This window comes from Anolis carolinensis, chromosome 4 (assembly GCF_035594765.1).
Source record: "Anolis carolinensis isolate JA03-04 chromosome 4, rAnoCar3.1.pri, whole genome shotgun sequence".
NCBI classification, from domain to species: domain Eukaryota; kingdom Metazoa; phylum Chordata; class Lepidosauria; order Squamata; family Dactyloidae; genus Anolis; species Anolis carolinensis.
In genome coordinates this window covers 182,984,111-183,003,757 of record NC_085844.1, presented here as the reverse complement: position 1 = coordinate 183,003,757, position 19,647 = coordinate 182,984,111, and the positions used below count along the sequence as shown (strand labels likewise).

At 40.5% G+C, this 19,647-nt stretch overlaps 1 protein-coding gene across 1 annotated transcript in view; it reads right to left on the bottom strand.

Moving 5' to 3' along the window:
* The window catches only part of pik3r3 (phosphoinositide-3-kinase regulatory subunit 3), a 321,047-nt gene that overhangs the window by 179,662 nt on the left and 121,738 nt on the right, over nt 1-19,647 (bottom strand). Inside the window, exons 6-7 of the mRNA XM_003220270.4 lie at nt 16,961-17,162; nt 15,310-15,395 (exon numbers count right to left, since the gene is read on the bottom strand). Coding sequence (XP_003220318.2) covers nt 15,310-15,395; nt 16,961-17,162 — 288 coding nt within the window. The remainder of the gene's footprint in view (nt 1-15,309; nt 15,396-16,960; nt 17,163-19,647) is intronic.

Below are 19,647 nucleotides of genomic sequence, written 5' to 3'. Positions count from 1 at the left end.
GCCACTTTGAATCCAACCCATGGGAGAAAAGTGGGAAAGAAATTAATAATAATAATAATAATAATAATAATAATAATAATAATAATAATAACAACAACAACAACAATAGTTTGCACTCAACAGGAGGAGAGGAAGGGGTAGAGTCTTGTTCTTCCCAAAAGACTCAGGCAAAAACAAACTGCTACAGCCTCTCATAACTTGTGTGACCCTCTTCATTAATAACTGTTGCCATCTTGACCACACTCTGAGGTTGCTTGGACACATGTATTCCGTTTTTCATCTGTGAAATGTCGGAGTGTGTGGAGATGTACCCACAAAATAAATATGGATTAGACGGAGCCTTTATTCGCATCAAAGAAAGCTTCATTTTTTTTTTCCAGGAAGAGGGCAAAGGAGACCACTCCTGGTGGGAAAAACCATGGGGGTTTCCTGCTGCAAGGAAGGTTGTGAAACCCATACTGACCGAAAGCTGCCTCTTTGGAGAGCAGTAGCCCACATCTGTCACGGTTCCCCTCCCATCCCACAGCCTCCTTTCTTCCCTGGTTTTGCTGAATTCAAATTAATGTGAAACAGCAGCTGTTGTATGTTTTGAAGCTGACGGGAAGCTGGTGGCCATTACATCACAGGGTCTCTTCTGGGAAGTGGGATGTGTGCACATGAGCGTATGAATTGTGTGGGCACAATTCAGCTAGCTGGCATCTTGCAAGAATCTTGTGAGAAGTGGGGGTGGCTCCAGGTTTGTCATTTTTAGCACAGCTGTCTTTTCCTAAGATGATGTGCCTGCCCTTTAATGCCAATTTCAATGGAAAGAATAAGAGAACATTTCTACCTGCACAGGGAATTCCTTGTTTCACTCTAAAGGGAGTAAGCGTTCAAACATTTCAAATTTTTATCTTCATACCTTTAAAAATACTTTGTGCATATTCCTGGCTGAAATGGTGGTAAAATAGAATATGATGGCAATTGAGGTGTTTGAGAAAGCAGAACTGGAACTCTCATCACCTAGTTTTCTGAATAAACTACATCATTATAGAATTAGAACAAATACAAAGGAAACTCCATCATTCTAAGCTAGGATTTCTATGTTTCTTTCTCACTGCAGATCTTCTTACCATTTTAACTAGGCTTTCCTTTTTCAAGCCAGTTTCTTACCCAAGCCTTTTCCTTTGTAATATTCATTCTTGATTTCTTTGTCACAAAGACATGGAGATAGCGTGGAGGAGCAATGCCGAGGGAAAATGTTAGCAGAAAAAATTCAGCACATCTAGGTTCAATATGCTAGTTTGCCTATTTCTTGAAGACTGTAGTGTGTACTCATCTTATTTTCTATTTATGGTCTTAGCCAAACCCTCTCTTGTTGTCTAAGTTACTCTGAGTTTGTTCTCCATTTTATAGTTTGTAGTTCTCCCTCTTGCCGCTGCTTTGAAGACCACATGTTACAAAGCCTCTCCCCAAGATGTTATGTAGTTTTTAGCATATGCACATAAACTTATGTCATATATTTTTTTACAAACAAGACAAACAGTCTCATCATAGCAGAGCATGGATCCACTTTAAATCTGGTTTCTGCCTCCTGCAGAAATCTGGGGTTTGTATTTTAGTGGACCCAGGATCCCTTTGGCTGAGCAGTTTAAAGCCCACTCCCTAAACTACAGGCTCCAGAATTCTGCAGGAAGCAGAAACTGGATTTAAAATGGATCCATGCTCTAGTGCAGTGCTTCTCAACCTGTGGATCCCTTTAAAGTACAGGCTCCAGAAGTTTTGGCCTTCAACTCCCAGAAAGCCTAACAGCTGATAAACTGGCTGGGATTTCTGGGAGTTGTAGGCCAAAACACCTGGGGACCCACAGGTTGAGAACCACTGGTCTAGTGTGTTGAGGTCCTAAAAGGTCTGTTTTATTTCTCCACTACACCCTGAGTTTGTATGTGGTGCTGGTGGTGGCAGCGTGGGACTGGTTATGGCTCACATTCTGCTTGTGAATACCCATCAACCTGGTTGTGGGATACACTAGTATCTGTCACATTTCCTCCCAATAAAGACCTACCATGTCATCACACGGAGCTAAATTTGGTGGCATGTGCCGATTTAGGCAGTCACCCACAGAGCCAGTCGGCTTCCATCACATGACACCATGCTGGCTCCGTGGGTGAAGGAGGACAGGGCCAGCTGGCAGGGCTACACAGTAGGGGTCCTGTGTTGTCATTGTAATGTATGGGGGAAGCGCACTACACTTCCCCCATCTGGAGCTACCCTCAGCTGGAGCCGGGCACTGGATTACCCATGCCTCCCTATGAAGTGGAACGACCTTGGCGGCCATCTGATGAGGTAACTAGAGAATGAATAAAGCTGAATCTTGAATAAAGATTCAGAGGAAAATCTTGAGGTGGTACAAAATCAAAGGAGTGAGTTATTTTATGTAGGAACAAGTAAAAAGAAAAGTAATCAGAACTGAGAAAATATCTTTGGTGGATAATAATTACTCACCTATAGATGTGCTTGATATTAGTGAATGGTCATCATTCGTTTTATGAAGAGCCAGTGTTAATATTGAATTTTTTGCCTCTTTTGGATGGTTTAGTGCAGCACTGAACTATAAAACGATCATCTGAAAAAGTGAAACTGGGAGTTGTCTGGAGGAATTTGGAGCCTGTAAAAACAGAGGCCATATATGACTCTTAGGCCACATTTCCCCTATTTTCCATTCATCTAAAGAAATGGGCTATGAGAATTTATACTATACTAAATCTGTTAAAGATGACACATTGCACAAGATGCTTCATTGTTTCAGCTCCAGCAGTCTAACATGTCTACTGTCTATAAAACCATTTCAGAGACTGGTGTCTAAGAAACACATTTTGGATTGTGCAATGGGCAGAAAGGTTTTTTCTGGAATGTGCAAAAAAAGTTTTGTCTTATCTATGCTGTATTTGTTGTATGGGGAACTAAGATGGGCCTGAGGTCAAACAAGATGTCTCCCACCACCAAATCATAAAATAATCTGAGCAAAAACTGAAGTGTATTTTAACACTGCCATTGGAAAGTAAATCTTGTGATATAAGGGTCACTTAGAAAGTGCGGGGCAGGCTGGATAACTCACCCAATTCTTTCCTTTGACAACTCATTGCTCTGCCACAGCATCTACTACCAGAGAGATTTGCATACTCTGTAATGATAGAGCCAGTCCCTGTATACTGGACTACAGCAGGGTGCTCATACTTGTGGCAGATACCTTCCTAACATTCAGGAAAATGGGGGCAATAACAAACTCTATTACAATTGATAATAATAATAATAATAATAATAATAATAATAATAATAATACAAAATCCAGCATATCTATCTTGTTTGCTGTGTCATACAATAAATATTAATATTAATATTAATAATAATAATAATACTCAGCCACTATCAGGACCTAAAGATCGAACTTCAAAGATATTGGCAGAAACCAGTACAGGTGGTCCCAGTAGTAATCGGCACACTGGGTGCCGTGCCAAAAGATCTCAGCCGGCATTTGGAAACAATAGACATTGACAAAATTACGATCTGTCAACTGCAAAAGGCCACCCTACTGGGATCTGCGCGCATCATCCAAAAATACATCACACAGCCCTAAACGCTTGGGAAGTGTTCGACTTGTGATTTTGTGACACAAAATCCAGCATATCTATCTTGTTCGCTGTGTCATACTATGTCGTTGTGTCAATAATAATACCTTTATTCCTATATCCCGCCCCATCTCCCCGAAGGAACTTGGGGCGGCTTACATGGGGACCAAGCCCAGTGGAACAAAATTAAAATACAACACCATAAAATATGTGTACATTGCAAAGCATAACCACATAAAAACATGTAAACCATCATTAAAAACATAAACTCAACAGCAACTGATACCAGCAGCAGAGCCCAGTAGATATGGTCAAAGCTAAAAGGCAGGCCAAGGCTTGTGCAGTATACCCCAGGGATGGGACTGGTGATAAAATGCCAAGGCTAGATATTAAATAGGGCTTACAAGACCAAGTCAAAATGTTAAACTGATTAGTGAAAGGCACATTGGAAGGGCCACATTTTCAGATCTTTGGCTTCTGCTAGAAGCTACCATAAAGTCATACCGAACTACTTAGAAAATTGCTATACTGGATAATTTTGTTTCATACTGGTAGCTGAAACCACAGGTACAGGTGTTGTACTGTAGATCTAAATTCTGTACTCATGCTTGGTCTCTGGAATGGGTGGTGGTGACAGGGGGACTCTAGCCCCCAAGACTATATTGATGGGACCAAGTTCCCTGTGACAATATTTGGCAAAACTGGACTGCCAAGACTCCTAAGGAGTCGAGTCTCTCTAGAAACGATCAATCAGAGGTATACTACATGATCAAACACCAAGAAACATTATCATTCAGCCTTCCTGAAAATAGTAAAGGTTGCCTGACCTTTATCGTATGCAAACTTACTTGGGAGTCAATAATACTGAATATATAGAGAGTACTTCTTAGTACATATTGTATACATCTCTATGTATAAGGACTGTAGTATCAATGATAATGCAGAGGGAAAGTAATTTGCCTTCACTTCTGCAAGTAGGCAAATTAATAATGGCCTGCTTGCTGATGTTGAACTCCCCCCTTAAAAACACTTCTGGGAATCCTGACTTTGTGTTAATCCAGAACAGCAACTGTGCTTAGCCCTGAAAGCCATGACAAGGTGCAAAGCTCCACTGCACCCCAGGATCCCACAGAATATGCTCCATCTCTCTCTGCTTGCTACATGTACACGTTTCCTTCTCCTTTCCTTCATCTTCCTCTGTGCTTTATTCTATCAGCCAAGCATTGTTGGATCAGGAGAAAAAGCGTTCTGCCATATCATGCAGCTGGCTCCCGCTTGCCGATTGAGATGCTAAATGCTGGGGATAAAGAGCTTGTGGAAAGATAATAAAGCAAAGGGGAGTAAATTAAAGTAGCTCTAAATAGCACCAGGAGAAAGGATGATGTCACCCACATTTACATAAGCTGGTATTTCTATTCCATTCTTCCACACACAGATTCCGCTCTTCCTTTGCCCTGTGTTGCAAGTGGTTCAGGCCTGAGCAATCAACTTAATCTGAAGGTGGCACATGACTCTGATTCTGTTCATGTATCAAATTCACATGTGTGTGGTATCTGTATGGACTGAACATTTCTTGTGCAAAGTTCAACTAGTAGTGAAGCGACAGTCTCAGGAGGTTTTCCTTAGCCAGAAATTAACCTATTGGGAAAAAGCTGGTGCATGGGAATTGTGTGGTGACACTACAAGGATGAGTTCAGTTGTGAAATATTCCTGCAGTAAGGAGAGCCAGGATGGTGTTGTGGTTTGAGCATTAGACTTTTACTTTGTAGACCAAGGTTTGATTTGCTGCTCAGCCATGGAAACCTATGGAATGACATTGGGTGAATCACACACTCTTAGCCCCACAAAATCCCAATGATAGGGCCACTATAAATCATAAATGACTTGAAGGCACAGAACAGCAAGGCAATCACAATTCATTCACACCGGATTTACAGAAATCATTCAGGATGGTAAGTAGACGGTATGACTGGATTAAGAATGATGTGAAAACAGTGAATAGTAGAGAACTCTTTAGAAGTTACTTTAAGACAAAGGGGTCAGACATCAAGTTATGGGCAAGCCCACCACTTTAATACTACTACAACAAATGACGTAATCACATCCAAAACAAGCAACATCCAACAAGGGTGTTGGGGGGGGGGGGGGGCAGTGGAGACTGAGGCTGCAAGACTAATTCCTGTCCCATCATAGCAGTAAGCAACAGGGGTCTTATAGCATCTGGTAACACCTGCCAAGGAGCCCTAGAGATCCCCCTTCACATTTTAGGTAGCATTTGATGACCCCTTTGATACCTGACCTTTGTGAAAATGCAGCCACCATATATAATGGGCCCTGTGACCCAACAGGAAGTGCAGAGCAGGACGACACAATACAAAGGTGAAGTCCCATACGAAGTGGTGGTGTGTTGAAGATCTGGCTAGAAATTACCATCTAGACATAAGGATAGTGTTGCCTCCTTCTCACTGCAAAATTCCCTTTTCAAGACCCAAGTAGGTAACAATTTATAACAATTCCATAAGAAGATATGTTGACAGCCTATGTTATACCAAGCTATGTTTTACTAGAGCTCAAATAAAGGTACTTTTTGACTGTGGGAATCTTGAAAATTGCAGTAAAAGTAATTGTTCCAAGCTCCAGGTCAGACTGTTGCTTCACTTATAGTTCAATGTTGTATATTCTAGCTGACATCAGCCCCACAAGGTACACAGAGAGCATTTCTTTCCTGTCACACTTGCCACCTGAAGCTCTTAACTGGTGATCCTGGGATCTGAACATAGTTCACCCTCTGCCATGAAAAGCAATTGTCCTATCACTTAGCGAAGCAGAAAATCTTTTCTTGTCTGTGAAGACAAAGTAGGGAGGGTGCCAGTCTAACTACTCTGGAAAGGTAGCCCCAGAATCTGCGGGCAACAACTGAGAAGATATACCTGCATGGAACAGACAGAAGGATCTCCCCAGCATATCTCAAAGCATGGGATGGTTTGTAACGGAAAATATCAGCTGTGATCTCTCCCTTCTTTTGCAATCCTCCTAAAGTCTTGTGACATTGCTCATTATAACTACCATTTCATCAATAGAGCTCTGAGGTTGGAAAACGGTGACCCGCTCAAGGCAGTAACAGCGAAAGGTTGGAATGCACTGCCAATGACTTATTTATTGCATGTGGTCAAATGCAGGAGACATTAAGTAACCCAGAACAATGCTCTTTCCCCTGCTCTCTAAAAGAGGATGAACAAATCTGTGTTCAGAAGGCGGCCAGTTTATTCTTGTGTCAAAGCAAGATCATGTTCTCATTTCTCCTTGTATCAGCTCTTGAGTCCTGTTTATATAGTATTTGCGCAGAGGTCTCTGTGTTATTGCAAAGTATTTTTAACTGCTTTACATGGGTATAATTACAAGGCATGGCTTAATGTGGGATGAGGATGCATGTGGGGAATAGGACAGGATATGGCGAAGTGGCCAAGGCCTCCACTTCTCCTACTAATATTAACACCACAAGCTTTATATAGCACTTCTTATGTCTGTACATGGTTTTGAAAGAACTTTAAAAATATGGGGTGAAGCCTCATATGATAGAAATTAGAAAAAATAATTGTGATGTACAGAAGGTTAAAGGAGCAAGGAAAGGCCACATAATTAGTCAGCAGCAGACTTAGAAACAATTAACTCAATGGTGAATCTAGATGGCTCATGTATTAAATGTCAGAACTGATACCAGAAACCTGGGACAAAGGAATATTTTATTATATAAGTATATTTGCAAGAATGCTTATTATAGTGAGATCTAATCTGAGATTTGGGAACAAAATTAGGATTGGATCAAGTTTTCATATTGACATGGTCTATGTGTAACAATTTAAACACCTTCCCCATGATAGAGGAGACAGTATGTAGTTTAGCATTGATGTGGGCTAGAGGTTGCACAGATCCCCCAGGCTGTTTTTCTACCTTCCCCAAATGAGTCCCATGCTCCAACACAGCATTTCTTAACTTGGGGGTCAGGACCCCTGGGGAGGGGGTTGTGAGGGGGTGTCAAAGGGGTTGCCAAAGACTAACAGTAAACACATATTTCTGATGGTCTTAGGAACCCCTTTGGCAAAGAAGGCTGGATGTAGGTGAACTACAACTCCAAAACTCACCAAATCCCTCCAGTGTTTTCTGTTAGTCATGGGAGTTCTGTGTGCCAAGTTTGGTTCAATTGCATTGTAGGTGGAGTTCAGAATGCTCTTTGATTATAAGTGAACTATAAATCCCAGCAACTATAACTCCCAAATGACAACATCAATCCCTCCCCAACCCCACCAGTATTCAAATTTGAGCGTATCGGGTATTTGTGCCAAATACCCGATACTGTTAGATGCCCCCAGAAGTTTAGGTTTTTGCACAGAAAAAGTGGGAGATACCCTAGGCTCCCTTTCCCAACTCCCAAATCAAAACCAGTAGTAGATATATGATAAACTCTTGTTTGAACTCCCGCCCCCACATATACTTTTGAGCCATTTTATGACCTGTCCAGTCCACAGAGGTGTTGAAGGTATACATTTGGCCACAGACTTGGAAAACATGCTAGGTTCAATCCCTGGCTTCTCAAGATACAGCTAGGACAGACTCTCCTCTGAAACTTTGGAGGCCACCACTAGTCTTCATAGACTACACTGAGCTGGGTAGACCAATAGGCCAACAGTTCAGCCTCATTTAGCGGTGCATTCAAACAAAGTGACTGACTGGCTTCCTCTTTAAAGCCCTCAGAGAAAAGCTCTTACTCACAAGCAATGCCATTTTATTTCAATTGTGTTCCCAACAAATTTTTCTACATCTAACTTTCAGTAGGAAAGAAACATTTGTCCCATTTTTTTTTGTTTCTCTTTTGTGTGTGTTTATTTTGGCAATATCTACATCGTACTCTAAATAGATCCCTGAAACATACACATACTTCGTTTCCAAACTGAGCATATTTTCCTGCAGATATATTATTCGCAGGAAGTTTGTTTAAAATCTTGTGCTGCCTCTCAACCATTTTGAATTCCGTAATATACAGAGTGGGAGATCCCGGTGGCGCAATGGGTTAAACTACTGAGCTACTGAACCTGCTGTTCAAAAGGCCGGCAGTTCGAATCTGGGGAGCGGGGTGAGCTCCTGCTGTTAGCCCCAGCTTCTGTCAACTTAACAGTTTGAAAGCGTGCAAATGTGAGTAGATCAACAGGTACCGCTTTGGTGGGAAGGTAACGGCGTTCCATGCAGTTATGGACCACATCTACGAATGACGCTGACTCTTCAGCTTAGAAATGGAGATGAGTATCAACCCCCAGAGTCAGACACAACTAGACTTAATGTCAGGGGAAAACTTTTACCCTAATATACAGAGTACATGGGAAAAGCAAAGTGGAGAGAAACTATGATTTCCTAACACACGGCTGAATTAAAGAGAAAAAATGCATACTGACATTGCATAAGTGAAGGGGGGAGAGCTCTGAGAAGAGCAATAAATGTAAGTTGGAGGGTGGCAGGAGTTGATATATGAAGATTTAGCAGAAGAAACACGTGTGCTCATTACATGCCAAAAAGATGACTAACACAGGGGGAAGAGAGAAATCTCTTGGAAGACAATTAGCAAATGGCACTCTGTGTTTCGTGCTCTTCTTGCCCTGCCACGAAATACTGGCCAAGAATATTCTTTCGTCGTATAATAGAAGGGGAAAGGGAGGTCTAGAAGCAGCAATGGATATTTTGCTGCCTGGGGCAGACAAGATGCTCTCCTACCAACTATGGACAGAAGCCAACTGCCATTTGAATCTTATTTGAACACTGCTGACAGGACAGCCTCCTCCACTACCTCGGGGGGCAGCAGGCAAGTTAAGGGGGCACAGGTCAGGCCCTATGGCACCCACACATGCACATGCAGCTCTGTCCTCAAATCGCCACTCCTTGCTCCTTAACTCCTCATGCCTGAGGCAGCTGCCTCATTCAGACTAATGGGATGACCCTGAGGACAGATTCATTCCAGAGGTACAGTGGCTTATATATATTAATGTATATGATGTGGTTACTGTGAAATGAAAATAGGTTTTTTTTAAAGCCATGAAGAGAAATGGAGGAAGGCAAATGTTTTAGGAAACAGCATACACCAAAGATGTTCCCACAGTACACAATTATATCAATTTGATATCAACTGAATTGCCATTCAGTTGAGGAGTTGTAGGATTTGTAGTTCAGCGAGGCAAACTAGCAAACATCTTGGTTGTATTCTTTTGGAATATGGTCAGAAATTTCAGTGGATCCAAAAGGCTACAACCAGAGTGTTGATCAGAGATGAATACAGAATACATATAATCCTACTGCTACAACAGCTTAATTGACTACCTAAAACATAGACATAACAAATAAATGAAGAGTTCCAATGAGAAACATTTATAATTAATTCTATTTCGAATAACAAAAATAGAACAATATTACATTACATTTTGATTCCTAAAAAGAGAGAAACAAATCATCTACAAGACAGTATTTTTAGAAATGGGTCCATCTTTATAACAGTGCAGCCTTTTTACAACAAGCTTCTGGAATAACTTGGAATCAGGCATGTAGCGGGGAGGGGGGGGCGGCTTGAGGGGATTAGCCCCCCAAATTCTCAGGGTGGTCCGCGAGAAGGCCTTACATTTATTATTTAAACTGTTATGTTTATTCATATCATGATCTGATCACCATGCTCAATATATCCCATATGCATGGGGGCAGGGCCGTAGCCAGAAAAAAAATTCAGGGGTGGTTTTTGAAAATTTCGGGGGGGGGGGTTGAATCCCTAGCACCCCCCACAAACATGTCAATATCTGCTTGAGATAGTGCCTGGAGGGACTCTTAATGTTTTGCGTCTTATAGATTTAGCATGGGGATTTGGTTAACCAGTTAAAATTCATGAGTAAACCAGTTTTTTTAATAACCTGAAAAATTTCGGGGGGGGGGGGGGTGGTGAACCCCTAACCCCCCCCCCTCGCTACAGGCCTGCATGGGGGTATTGGGATAACCATACAAAAGGTTTGCTAGGGTAGATCCTCGCTCACTCAGACTCAGTCCCCCGCCCCTGAACCAAAATCTCAGCCCCCTCCCCCAAATCAAAATCCTGGCTACGGGCCTGCTTGGAATGATCATAAACACTTAGGGAACAAGGATATCAGAATGTTTTCAGTGCAGTTTTTGTGAGGGAAGGGAGAGACTGTACATCTTTCTGAGTAAATTCTTATGCAGACCAAAATGTGAAGGAACCCCAGCAAACAGAGTGTCCAAGAGACAAAGTACCCAAAAGCAAAGTAGCTGGGGAAAACAGCATGGGATATGCAATGAATTGAGAAATAGGAACATGAGAAAACAGTAAGTGAAGAAGAAGCCAGCTTGTGTGTGTGTGTGTGGGGGGGGGGGGGGAGTATAGAGTCCAAGATGAGGAGGCTTTAAAAAAAGGGGGCGGGGAGGGAAGCAGACCTGAATTTCACATATTATGAAATAGCCATTTAGAAAATACATATCTGTGGCCATTTCTACATTTAGGGTGGGAGGTGTTATTCATGCAATCTTCAATATATTGGATTGCAACTCCCAGTTTTGGTTAAGCTGGGCAAGAGTGCTGAGAGTGCAGTCTAGCAGCACTTGGGGTTAATATAGGCACATCCTATATCTGTAGCAATACAGAGCCAATGTCCAAAGCTCTTTTCCCTAACAACTAAGCCCTGAACTCTAAGCAAACTGTACAGGGCTATAGGAGAACCTTTCAGTGTTCCAGGCACCACAAAACTACAGGGATGTCTTAAATAAGTGGGGACTGAACCAAGAATAAAACTGTCCAAGTAAATTCACACAACACATTAATAAGTTCTAACTTAACCTCATGAAGGCAACTTCTTAAACTAGTTAAAAATGGACCCAAACCTCTGATTTAAGTAATCTTAGCACTAGGAACTTCTCATGGTTCAATGCTGAGTCAACAAGATAAATTGTAGACTTTTTGCTAGACAGTTGGAATTAGTCAGAGCTGGCTCAGAAATTTTAGCTGCCTTTGGCCAAGTAGGATTGAACAAATTAAGCCGATCCAAGCACAAACTGAGAATGTCCCAGAATCTGTGATGTTGCAGAGGATTATGGGGAATAACTTTGAGGCCTGTTTTTCCTGGAAGAGACACATATAAATATTTGAAATAAGTCAATGACATCAAATACTCTTTAGTTTACAAGGGAACAGCCATGCCAGTAGCGGTGTGAGCCAACTTATGTTCTACTTTCAGCTTGACCATGCCCTTTGAAAGGTGCCATCTCAGGAAGCAGCCTAGTTCCACACTTTTGGCCTTCTGTGAAATCATTTATAAGGTTTCCAGAAGCAAAGTTTACAGCTATGGTTGATCTGAGGGCTCATCCACAGTGCCATCTACTGTAACACTAACTATTAAAACAGTGGTTACATTCTTCCCTGCCTCCATTATAAGTTCATAATATGCACACAAACAGAATGAACAAGAATAAATCACTCATATATATCACATACTCAACCAAATGCCACCACTGGTAACAGAATATTACCTGCTACTTATTTTACTGCTTTTGCAAATAGAGATAACCACATATTGTTCATAATTAATGTCTGCTATACACACAGAAAGAAATTCTGTCTTACTGTATTGTTTAATTATTTCCAAGCAATTTAGTTCCATCTTGCTAAATTCACCTGTTTGAATTTATTTGACCGGAGAAAAATACTCATCAGAAATTTGCAGGCGAAGGAACTTTACTTGGTGTTATCTGAAGGCTACACATCTACTGATAAACCTCTTTTTTAGAACAAGATTTAAAACAACAAGGACAGTTTAAGGTATAGTGAGCTCATGAGGGAAAGTCCTCAGCCCCATCTTCTGCCTCAAGAACCACCTCTTCATAACCTTGCCGATCAAATGATAAATGCAAACAGGATCAGGAGCCATTCCTCCTGCCAATAAACCTCATGTGAGCAAACATTGAACTGGAAAATACGGCGACAAAACTTCCTTTCCCATTCTCTGTTGGTGTGTTGGACTCTTCCCAAAGTCAACCCTCACCAAAGGCGTTCCTGTAACATCACCTCAGTGATTCCCCGAAGAGCAATTAAACCATCCCCAGCTGCCAGCAGTGCTGCCGATCAAGCTAACAACCACGGACAAAGACAAGAAGGTGAAACAAACGTGGATCTCCCCCATCCTTGCCTGAGGCAGGCTGATCACCTCCTGGAGTGTTGGAAAAAAGGAGAGCACCAAAGCCGAAAAACAAGCATAGGACTGACAGTGGGGTGGTGGACTCTCCTTCTATGATGATCGCAAGCTGGAGAGGACGAAGCATCATTGCAAAACCACAGACCATGTCTGCCTCAAGAGACTTCAGCAAATCTGACAATTGCAAAGCAAGTATTCAGTCCTGTCCAGTCCAGTGTGAAAGAAAGGAGACCTTCCCTTCCTGGGACTATGGCAACAGCAGATAAGGATACAATAGGGGCAGTCAGTATTGTGTTGCTGCCAATCATTATGTTGATGGCCGAGTTGCAATTGTGGCTTTGCAATCTGCACATTGAAACAGTTAAGGAAACCACACACACGGGAATGTTTGTACTTTTCTTCACCCTGGGACACAAACTTCAATTCATGCAGAGACGTTTAAAAGAGCCCTTTATGGGTTTCTGAAGCCCTAGATCCAATACAGAAGACTGAATAGTTAGCTCATAACTAGCGAAATCAGATCAGCCCCCTCCCTCCTGACATTTAGGAAAATACTTAAAACGTGGTTTTTAAGCCAGCATTTGGAGAGTGAGATGAAGTCAGCCATGATAACTTCAGGATTGGTGCAATGTCCAAGGTTCTATGTTTTAGGTTGTCTATGTTTGGTATTTTGTAGTTTACTGGTTTTAATCTATTGTTATATGCTATTTTATAGCTATGTGTTGTATTTTATATTTTGTGAGGCATTGAATTTTGCCATTTACTTTGCTGTGAACCGCTTTGAGTCCCCCAGCTATTGAAAAAAGTGGTATATACATGAAATAAATAAATAATAGTGCAATCACTAAGCTTGTTTAACTGGCTATGTTCTCCAGTTCAACTCATCCTTCCCCACAGTCTTTTCAATCCTTCCTGTAATCATGTAATTGTGAGCTGCCATGCTGTAGCACACTCTTGGCCTTGTCTACAGTTGCATAGTGTTGATTTGAGATGGGAATCATATGCCGATCCACATCTTGTTGGCCTGCAGTGTCCAGGCTCCTTCCACATTGGCTAATGCTGGCCAGGGTTGCTGGAACCTGAAGTCCCCTTGGGATGGCCATATGATTTTCACTCCTGGGACTCCACAGTTCCCTGCAACATTTTTTGGAAAACGGTTCCTTACTACTAACCATGGTGAATAGAAATAATGGGATGTTATTGCACCACAATTGTCTGCCCAAAGCTTTTTGGGACTTTTCATTATTTGGTTCTAGTGTCTTGACCCAGATAGTTGAACACACTAGAAACTGCATTGCAAAAACAAACAATATATTTTTTTAAAACCCTTTATAAATCTATTCTGTTTAACTTCTACTTGTTAGACATATTTTATAATACAGTAGTTGACCTCAGACCCATTTTCTTTGACTTCATGCATTTAGAGGCATATCTGTTCTTAGTTTTGAAAAGATTTTGAGTGCATTTTATTATAACTAAGCTAAAACTGTGTGCATATGTGCTTTCTTGGAACAGTTTTCCTTCCTTTCAATATATTTGGGGAAGCTGGAAACAAAACTGGAGGTTTTTAGAGCCCTCCACCCTACTTATACATTAAGAATGTGGACAGTGCTGAGTCTGACTGCATTCACACTGAATTGGTTTTCTGGCATAATCACCTAGTCAAATAAGATTGCCTCATTGACTACTTGTTTTGAAAAAAAAAATGAAGTCAATGGAACCAAAGTGATGGTATCATGATGCCCAACAACTTAATCTACCCTGGGGCTAATTCTGAACAAGGCAACAAATCCCAAATACCACTCTGAACTGGCTTCATGATATTGTCACATCGGCAGCTATAACTATATGTTATATCATAACTGAAGCGATGTGATCCCCAATAGGCTAAGATCACACAGTGAACAAGGAGAATGTGATAGAACAAAGAATTACTCTTGTGTAACAGCTGATCAGAACGGCCAACAAATAGCAATGAAAATGTGAATGAAACAAGCTTAGGAAATATTTTGGAAGCCCTGTTTGCACAACCACAGTAACTTTACTTACAAAATGGATACAGAACTCTAGTTTATGAACTTCTAGATTCCATGTTAAGTGTAATAGAAGCTGATTCTGCGCTACATTCATGTATATATTATTGTCTAAAATTAGTATATCCTATGAATGCAAATCATCATGAAAGCAACCCAATGAAATCCAGCTGAACATGGTCCAAGCAGCTGGAGAAAACTCCTCACTCCAAGAGGTAGCCACACCACAGACTTTCTTTGTTAATACTACTTGAAAATTCAACTGATACACCACACATACTTACCTTAGGAGAACAGTAAATTAAACATAGGTTGCAGTCAGCCACATGACAAAGTCCAGTCCTCACCTTGCTTATTATTGACCACAAAGCCAACATACAGTCAGACATATTTCCTCATTCCATTGTCTTTTAGATTGCCATGTTTTCCATAATTTCCTACCTGGTGCTGCCTGGGCCTCAGACACTCCACCAGCTACAATGAGAGCTTCAATAATCTTCACATGGTGCTCAAGATTCATCTCCATGCTAGAAAAAGAATGACACAGTACTTAAGGCAAGCTTATCTAGGCTATCTGTATGTCAAGGGTAGTTACAAGAATTAAATGAACTCATGGATAAGATATGACATAGCCAGCCACCCAATTTCTGCATATTTTGATATTTCCAGGGATGCCAGCATATTGCAATTGCAATTGCTTCATAGATGACAATAGGAGCACCACAATCACCAGAAATTCTCCTAAATCTATTGTTAATCATGGTTTAATACTTAAATAATTCAAAAGTTAATAGTGGTGACCACAGTCCTATGCTTGTTTGTCTTCATGCTATTCTGGTTATTTTTGTTTATGTTGATTTTAGCTAGATGCATTAACTACACAAACTACTTTACATTTTATAATAATGTCTTTGCCATCTAAGTCACATAATACAAAAGGAACGGATCAGGAAAATAAGACAGTTCAGGTAACAATTCTTGCATAAGATAATATAATGAGTTGTGACCGCATGTAACCAAAGAAAGATGGGTTATCATGATAGGAACAACCTAGTGTCCTGCAGCTTCTGCAATAACCTTTCTGCCTCTTCTGAAGTATGTACAAGGAAGTTGGAACATTTCATTTATCATTTTTATCAGTCATGTGTCACTGTGGTTCCACTTCACTATGACTTATTTGAAATAAGTGAGCTTTGAATGTAGGTTAATGAAACTGGCTTGTTTCAAGAAACCATTGTTAAAGTTTATCACAGTTTGGTGGATTGGATAAGAAACTGACCTACATTGTATCTAAAAGAGAAGCAGAGGTTTCTGATATTCTCATATCTAAGCCAGCATTGAATAAAGGGTTGGAACATGCAAGGCTAAGGGGAAACTGTCCATGGTTTAGCTCAGTGGTTCTCAACCTGTGGGTCCCCAGATGTTTTGGTCTTCAACTCCCAGAAATCTTAACAGCTGGTAAACTGGCTGGGATTTCTGGGAGTTGTAGGCCAAAACATTGGGGACCCACAGGGGGAGAACCACTGCTTTAGCTGGTAGCCCTAAACCAGTGGTTCCCAATCTTTGGGCCTCAAAGTGTTTTGGACTTCAACTCCCCGAAATCCCAGCCAGCTTACCAGCTGTTAGGAACTGTGGGAGCTGAAGGTCAAAACACCTGGAGGCCCAAAGGTTGGGAACTACTGCCCTAAACTATGATTTGGGGCTAGGTCAGGAGACATTACATTATTTTGTTAATATTTAAATTACAAATGGGACAGTATACAATGGCTTATTCAATGCCTTCATCCAAAGCACAACAAGTTTTGAATCAGGGCAAATGATAAAGGACTTAGCTTCACCATCTAAAATGACATTTTTCCGAAGAAGATACAATTTGAAATGATTTTCATTCTTTCCTTTTCTCTCCACACACAGAACAAAATCATGATTTTATTATTATAAGGTCAGTTTTTTTTTTAAAAAAATTGAGTTCTAGGCAGCCCAATTCATTCAAGAAAAAAAGGAAGGTGAAGAAAAAACAATAAAGACAAACCCTCTCACCTCCATATTTCTGTCAAATAGTAAAGTCTGGCACATGGCCCAGAAGTGTTACCTTGATAAGGATGGTTTAAAAAGCACTCCACAAAAGGCTTCTCCAAGTAACCTAGGTGTAAGGTGATTCTTGGTGTTGTTCTGGCACACTTTACAGAAATGCCTAGTCAGATGTTGCAAAAGAAGTCTGTGCCACTGAGGCAGGCAGGAAGATTCCAGCACCATCTTTACTTGTTGACCACACTCTTCCAGAGTCTGTGTTTCTGTGGGAGAGAAGAACGTTTAAGTATGGATAAGAGTTGAAGGCGACCTCAGTGTGTCTACTTGTAATAACACATCTCAATATGCAACATGGGAGTCCTCAATCCCTAGTTCCTTTACTCTACATTGCTTTTGGCTGCCAGCCGTCCTTTTCAAGTAGCCTCCAACAATGCAGAAACCATCTTGTCATCTTATTTCAGGGGTTGATACCACTGATCTAGTTTTAGAAATGTATTATGAGTCAAAAATGCATACTTAACTAGGGAAATAATTGTTCATTTTCTTCTCAAAGGTAGTGAGCAATTTCATCAATTTTCTTCTTGCTGCACTAAAGTCTGAAAACCACAATTTTAAAAAGCTATTTGTGATCCAGGACCTCTTCTGTGCAAAATTTGTTCATGGTTGTTTTGTGCAGAAAAAAAGCATTTTTTGCATGGAAAATAATATTTTAATGCAGAAATAATGATTATTGCACAGAAATTGCTGTTTCCTATATAAATCAATAATGTACAAATTTTACAAAGATTAAATCCCCAATTACAATGTTTGCATAGAAAACAACATTTAATATATTTTTTCAAACAGAAAATGCTTTTGTGTGCACAAAACAACCATGTGCACATTTGTACGATTTATGCCTGAACTGCAAAGATCTGCATCAGACCAGGATTCTTCTCATCAGATTTTTTCAATCCACAATAAACATGTTTTTCAACCATTTTTTGAAAATTGTCAAATATTATTTCCATTCTTAATACTTCTTAGAATAGAGGTTACCATATAATCTCCTGCTTGAATGTTCTCCTTTCAGTTCATTTGTAGAACATTCTGGATACAGATGCCCACTAATATGCAGTTTCCGCTGATACACATGATGGAACAACACATCAGTGTCATTCTATCATGTACATCATGGAAACATGCATCATGAAACCAAGAGAAATCCTGAAATTCTCTAACACGTACTAACTTTGATTTCTATTTTCTTACATGATAATTAACACCATTTAATTAAGACATGAATTAGTAATATAAACACAAAAGTTATTTTTGCTGTTTTATGTTCCTCCAAGTTGATTCCAATTAATGATGATATTGTTATAAAATTTTCTTGGCAAGATTTGTTCAAAGGGGATTTGCCTCTGCTATCCTCTGAACCTGAGGGTGTGTGACTTGCTCAAGGTCTCCTAGTGGATTTCCGTGGCCACATGGGGATTTTAACTCAGGCTTCCCAGTGTGCTAGTCCAATGCTCAAACCAGTATGGTACATTGACTCTCCTCCTTATCCCTTGCTGCAAAACTAGTAAATTATATAACTAATCATTTGCGGTCATAAAAACAAATGACAGACTCAGGATGCACCTACACTGTAGTTCAACACTACTTTAACTGCCATGGCTCAATGCTATGGAATAATGGGATTTGGAGATTACTGAGAATCAACACCCTTTGGTAAAGAAGGCTAAACATTGTGTGAGACTAAAACTTCCATGATTTCACAGCATTGAACCATGGTGGTTACAGTGGTATCAAACTGCATTAATTCTGCAGTGTAGATGCACACAAAGTCCACCATTCAAAACCCGGAAATGAATGCTTTGATTTTTTTTAAACTTGCCTTTTAGAATTGTCTGGTTTTAAAAGACCTCGCATAAATCGTTATAGCTATGACTGCATATTTGGGATTATCTCTACAAATGGTAAAATGCAAAACTGCCAGGTACCTGATGATCTTAGTGTTTATTTTATTGGTCTAAGACTTAGCCAAGCTCAGATGGAGTACCACAATTTAGACACTACTCAGCCTGGTTTATCTCCCCACATTTCTAACTTAAACATATGACAAACATTGATTCAGTTTGTGTCATGGATCTCCTATTCATCCTTTTCATGACTTCTGTCTTGCTCAAGGAGCAATTGCCTCACCCATTACAACTCATCTTGTTACAATCATGGGAACAGCCAAAGCTATTAAACAAAGTAGCAGAAGGAAGCCTCTTCTCTTGGGACCACAGACGCGACAAAGTCTGGAGACAACAGTATGGGGAAGCATCCAAGTTTATCCCCAGAGTGGAACAGATGGCTCTCCTTAGGTCTTCCCTGGGAATTTCTAAATAATCCTTGCGAAGTTCAGGATACCAGCATTTAAGGAACGGGTGGAAGATACATAGATAAACAGACAAGCAGGTTTCCAGTAGAAACTTTGGCGATTTGGTTTATAGTCACACCAATGCAGGCTTTTACAGTGGAAAAATATAACTTTTCCCAATGAATTGATTTTCCTGGTGGACACAAATAGTTCTTTTTTTGTAGCTATTGCTTTCTGGTTTCAATGTAGGATATTCTGCTTGATCTTGTGGTAACTCCAAATGCATCTATTTTTGATGTGCACAAAATTTAGTTGATGGCTATATATGGCGCTAAAGCTGAGATGGCCACCATCTGTGTCCTTGGAGGCCAATCTGTTCTGTGGGCTGAGGTCCAGGT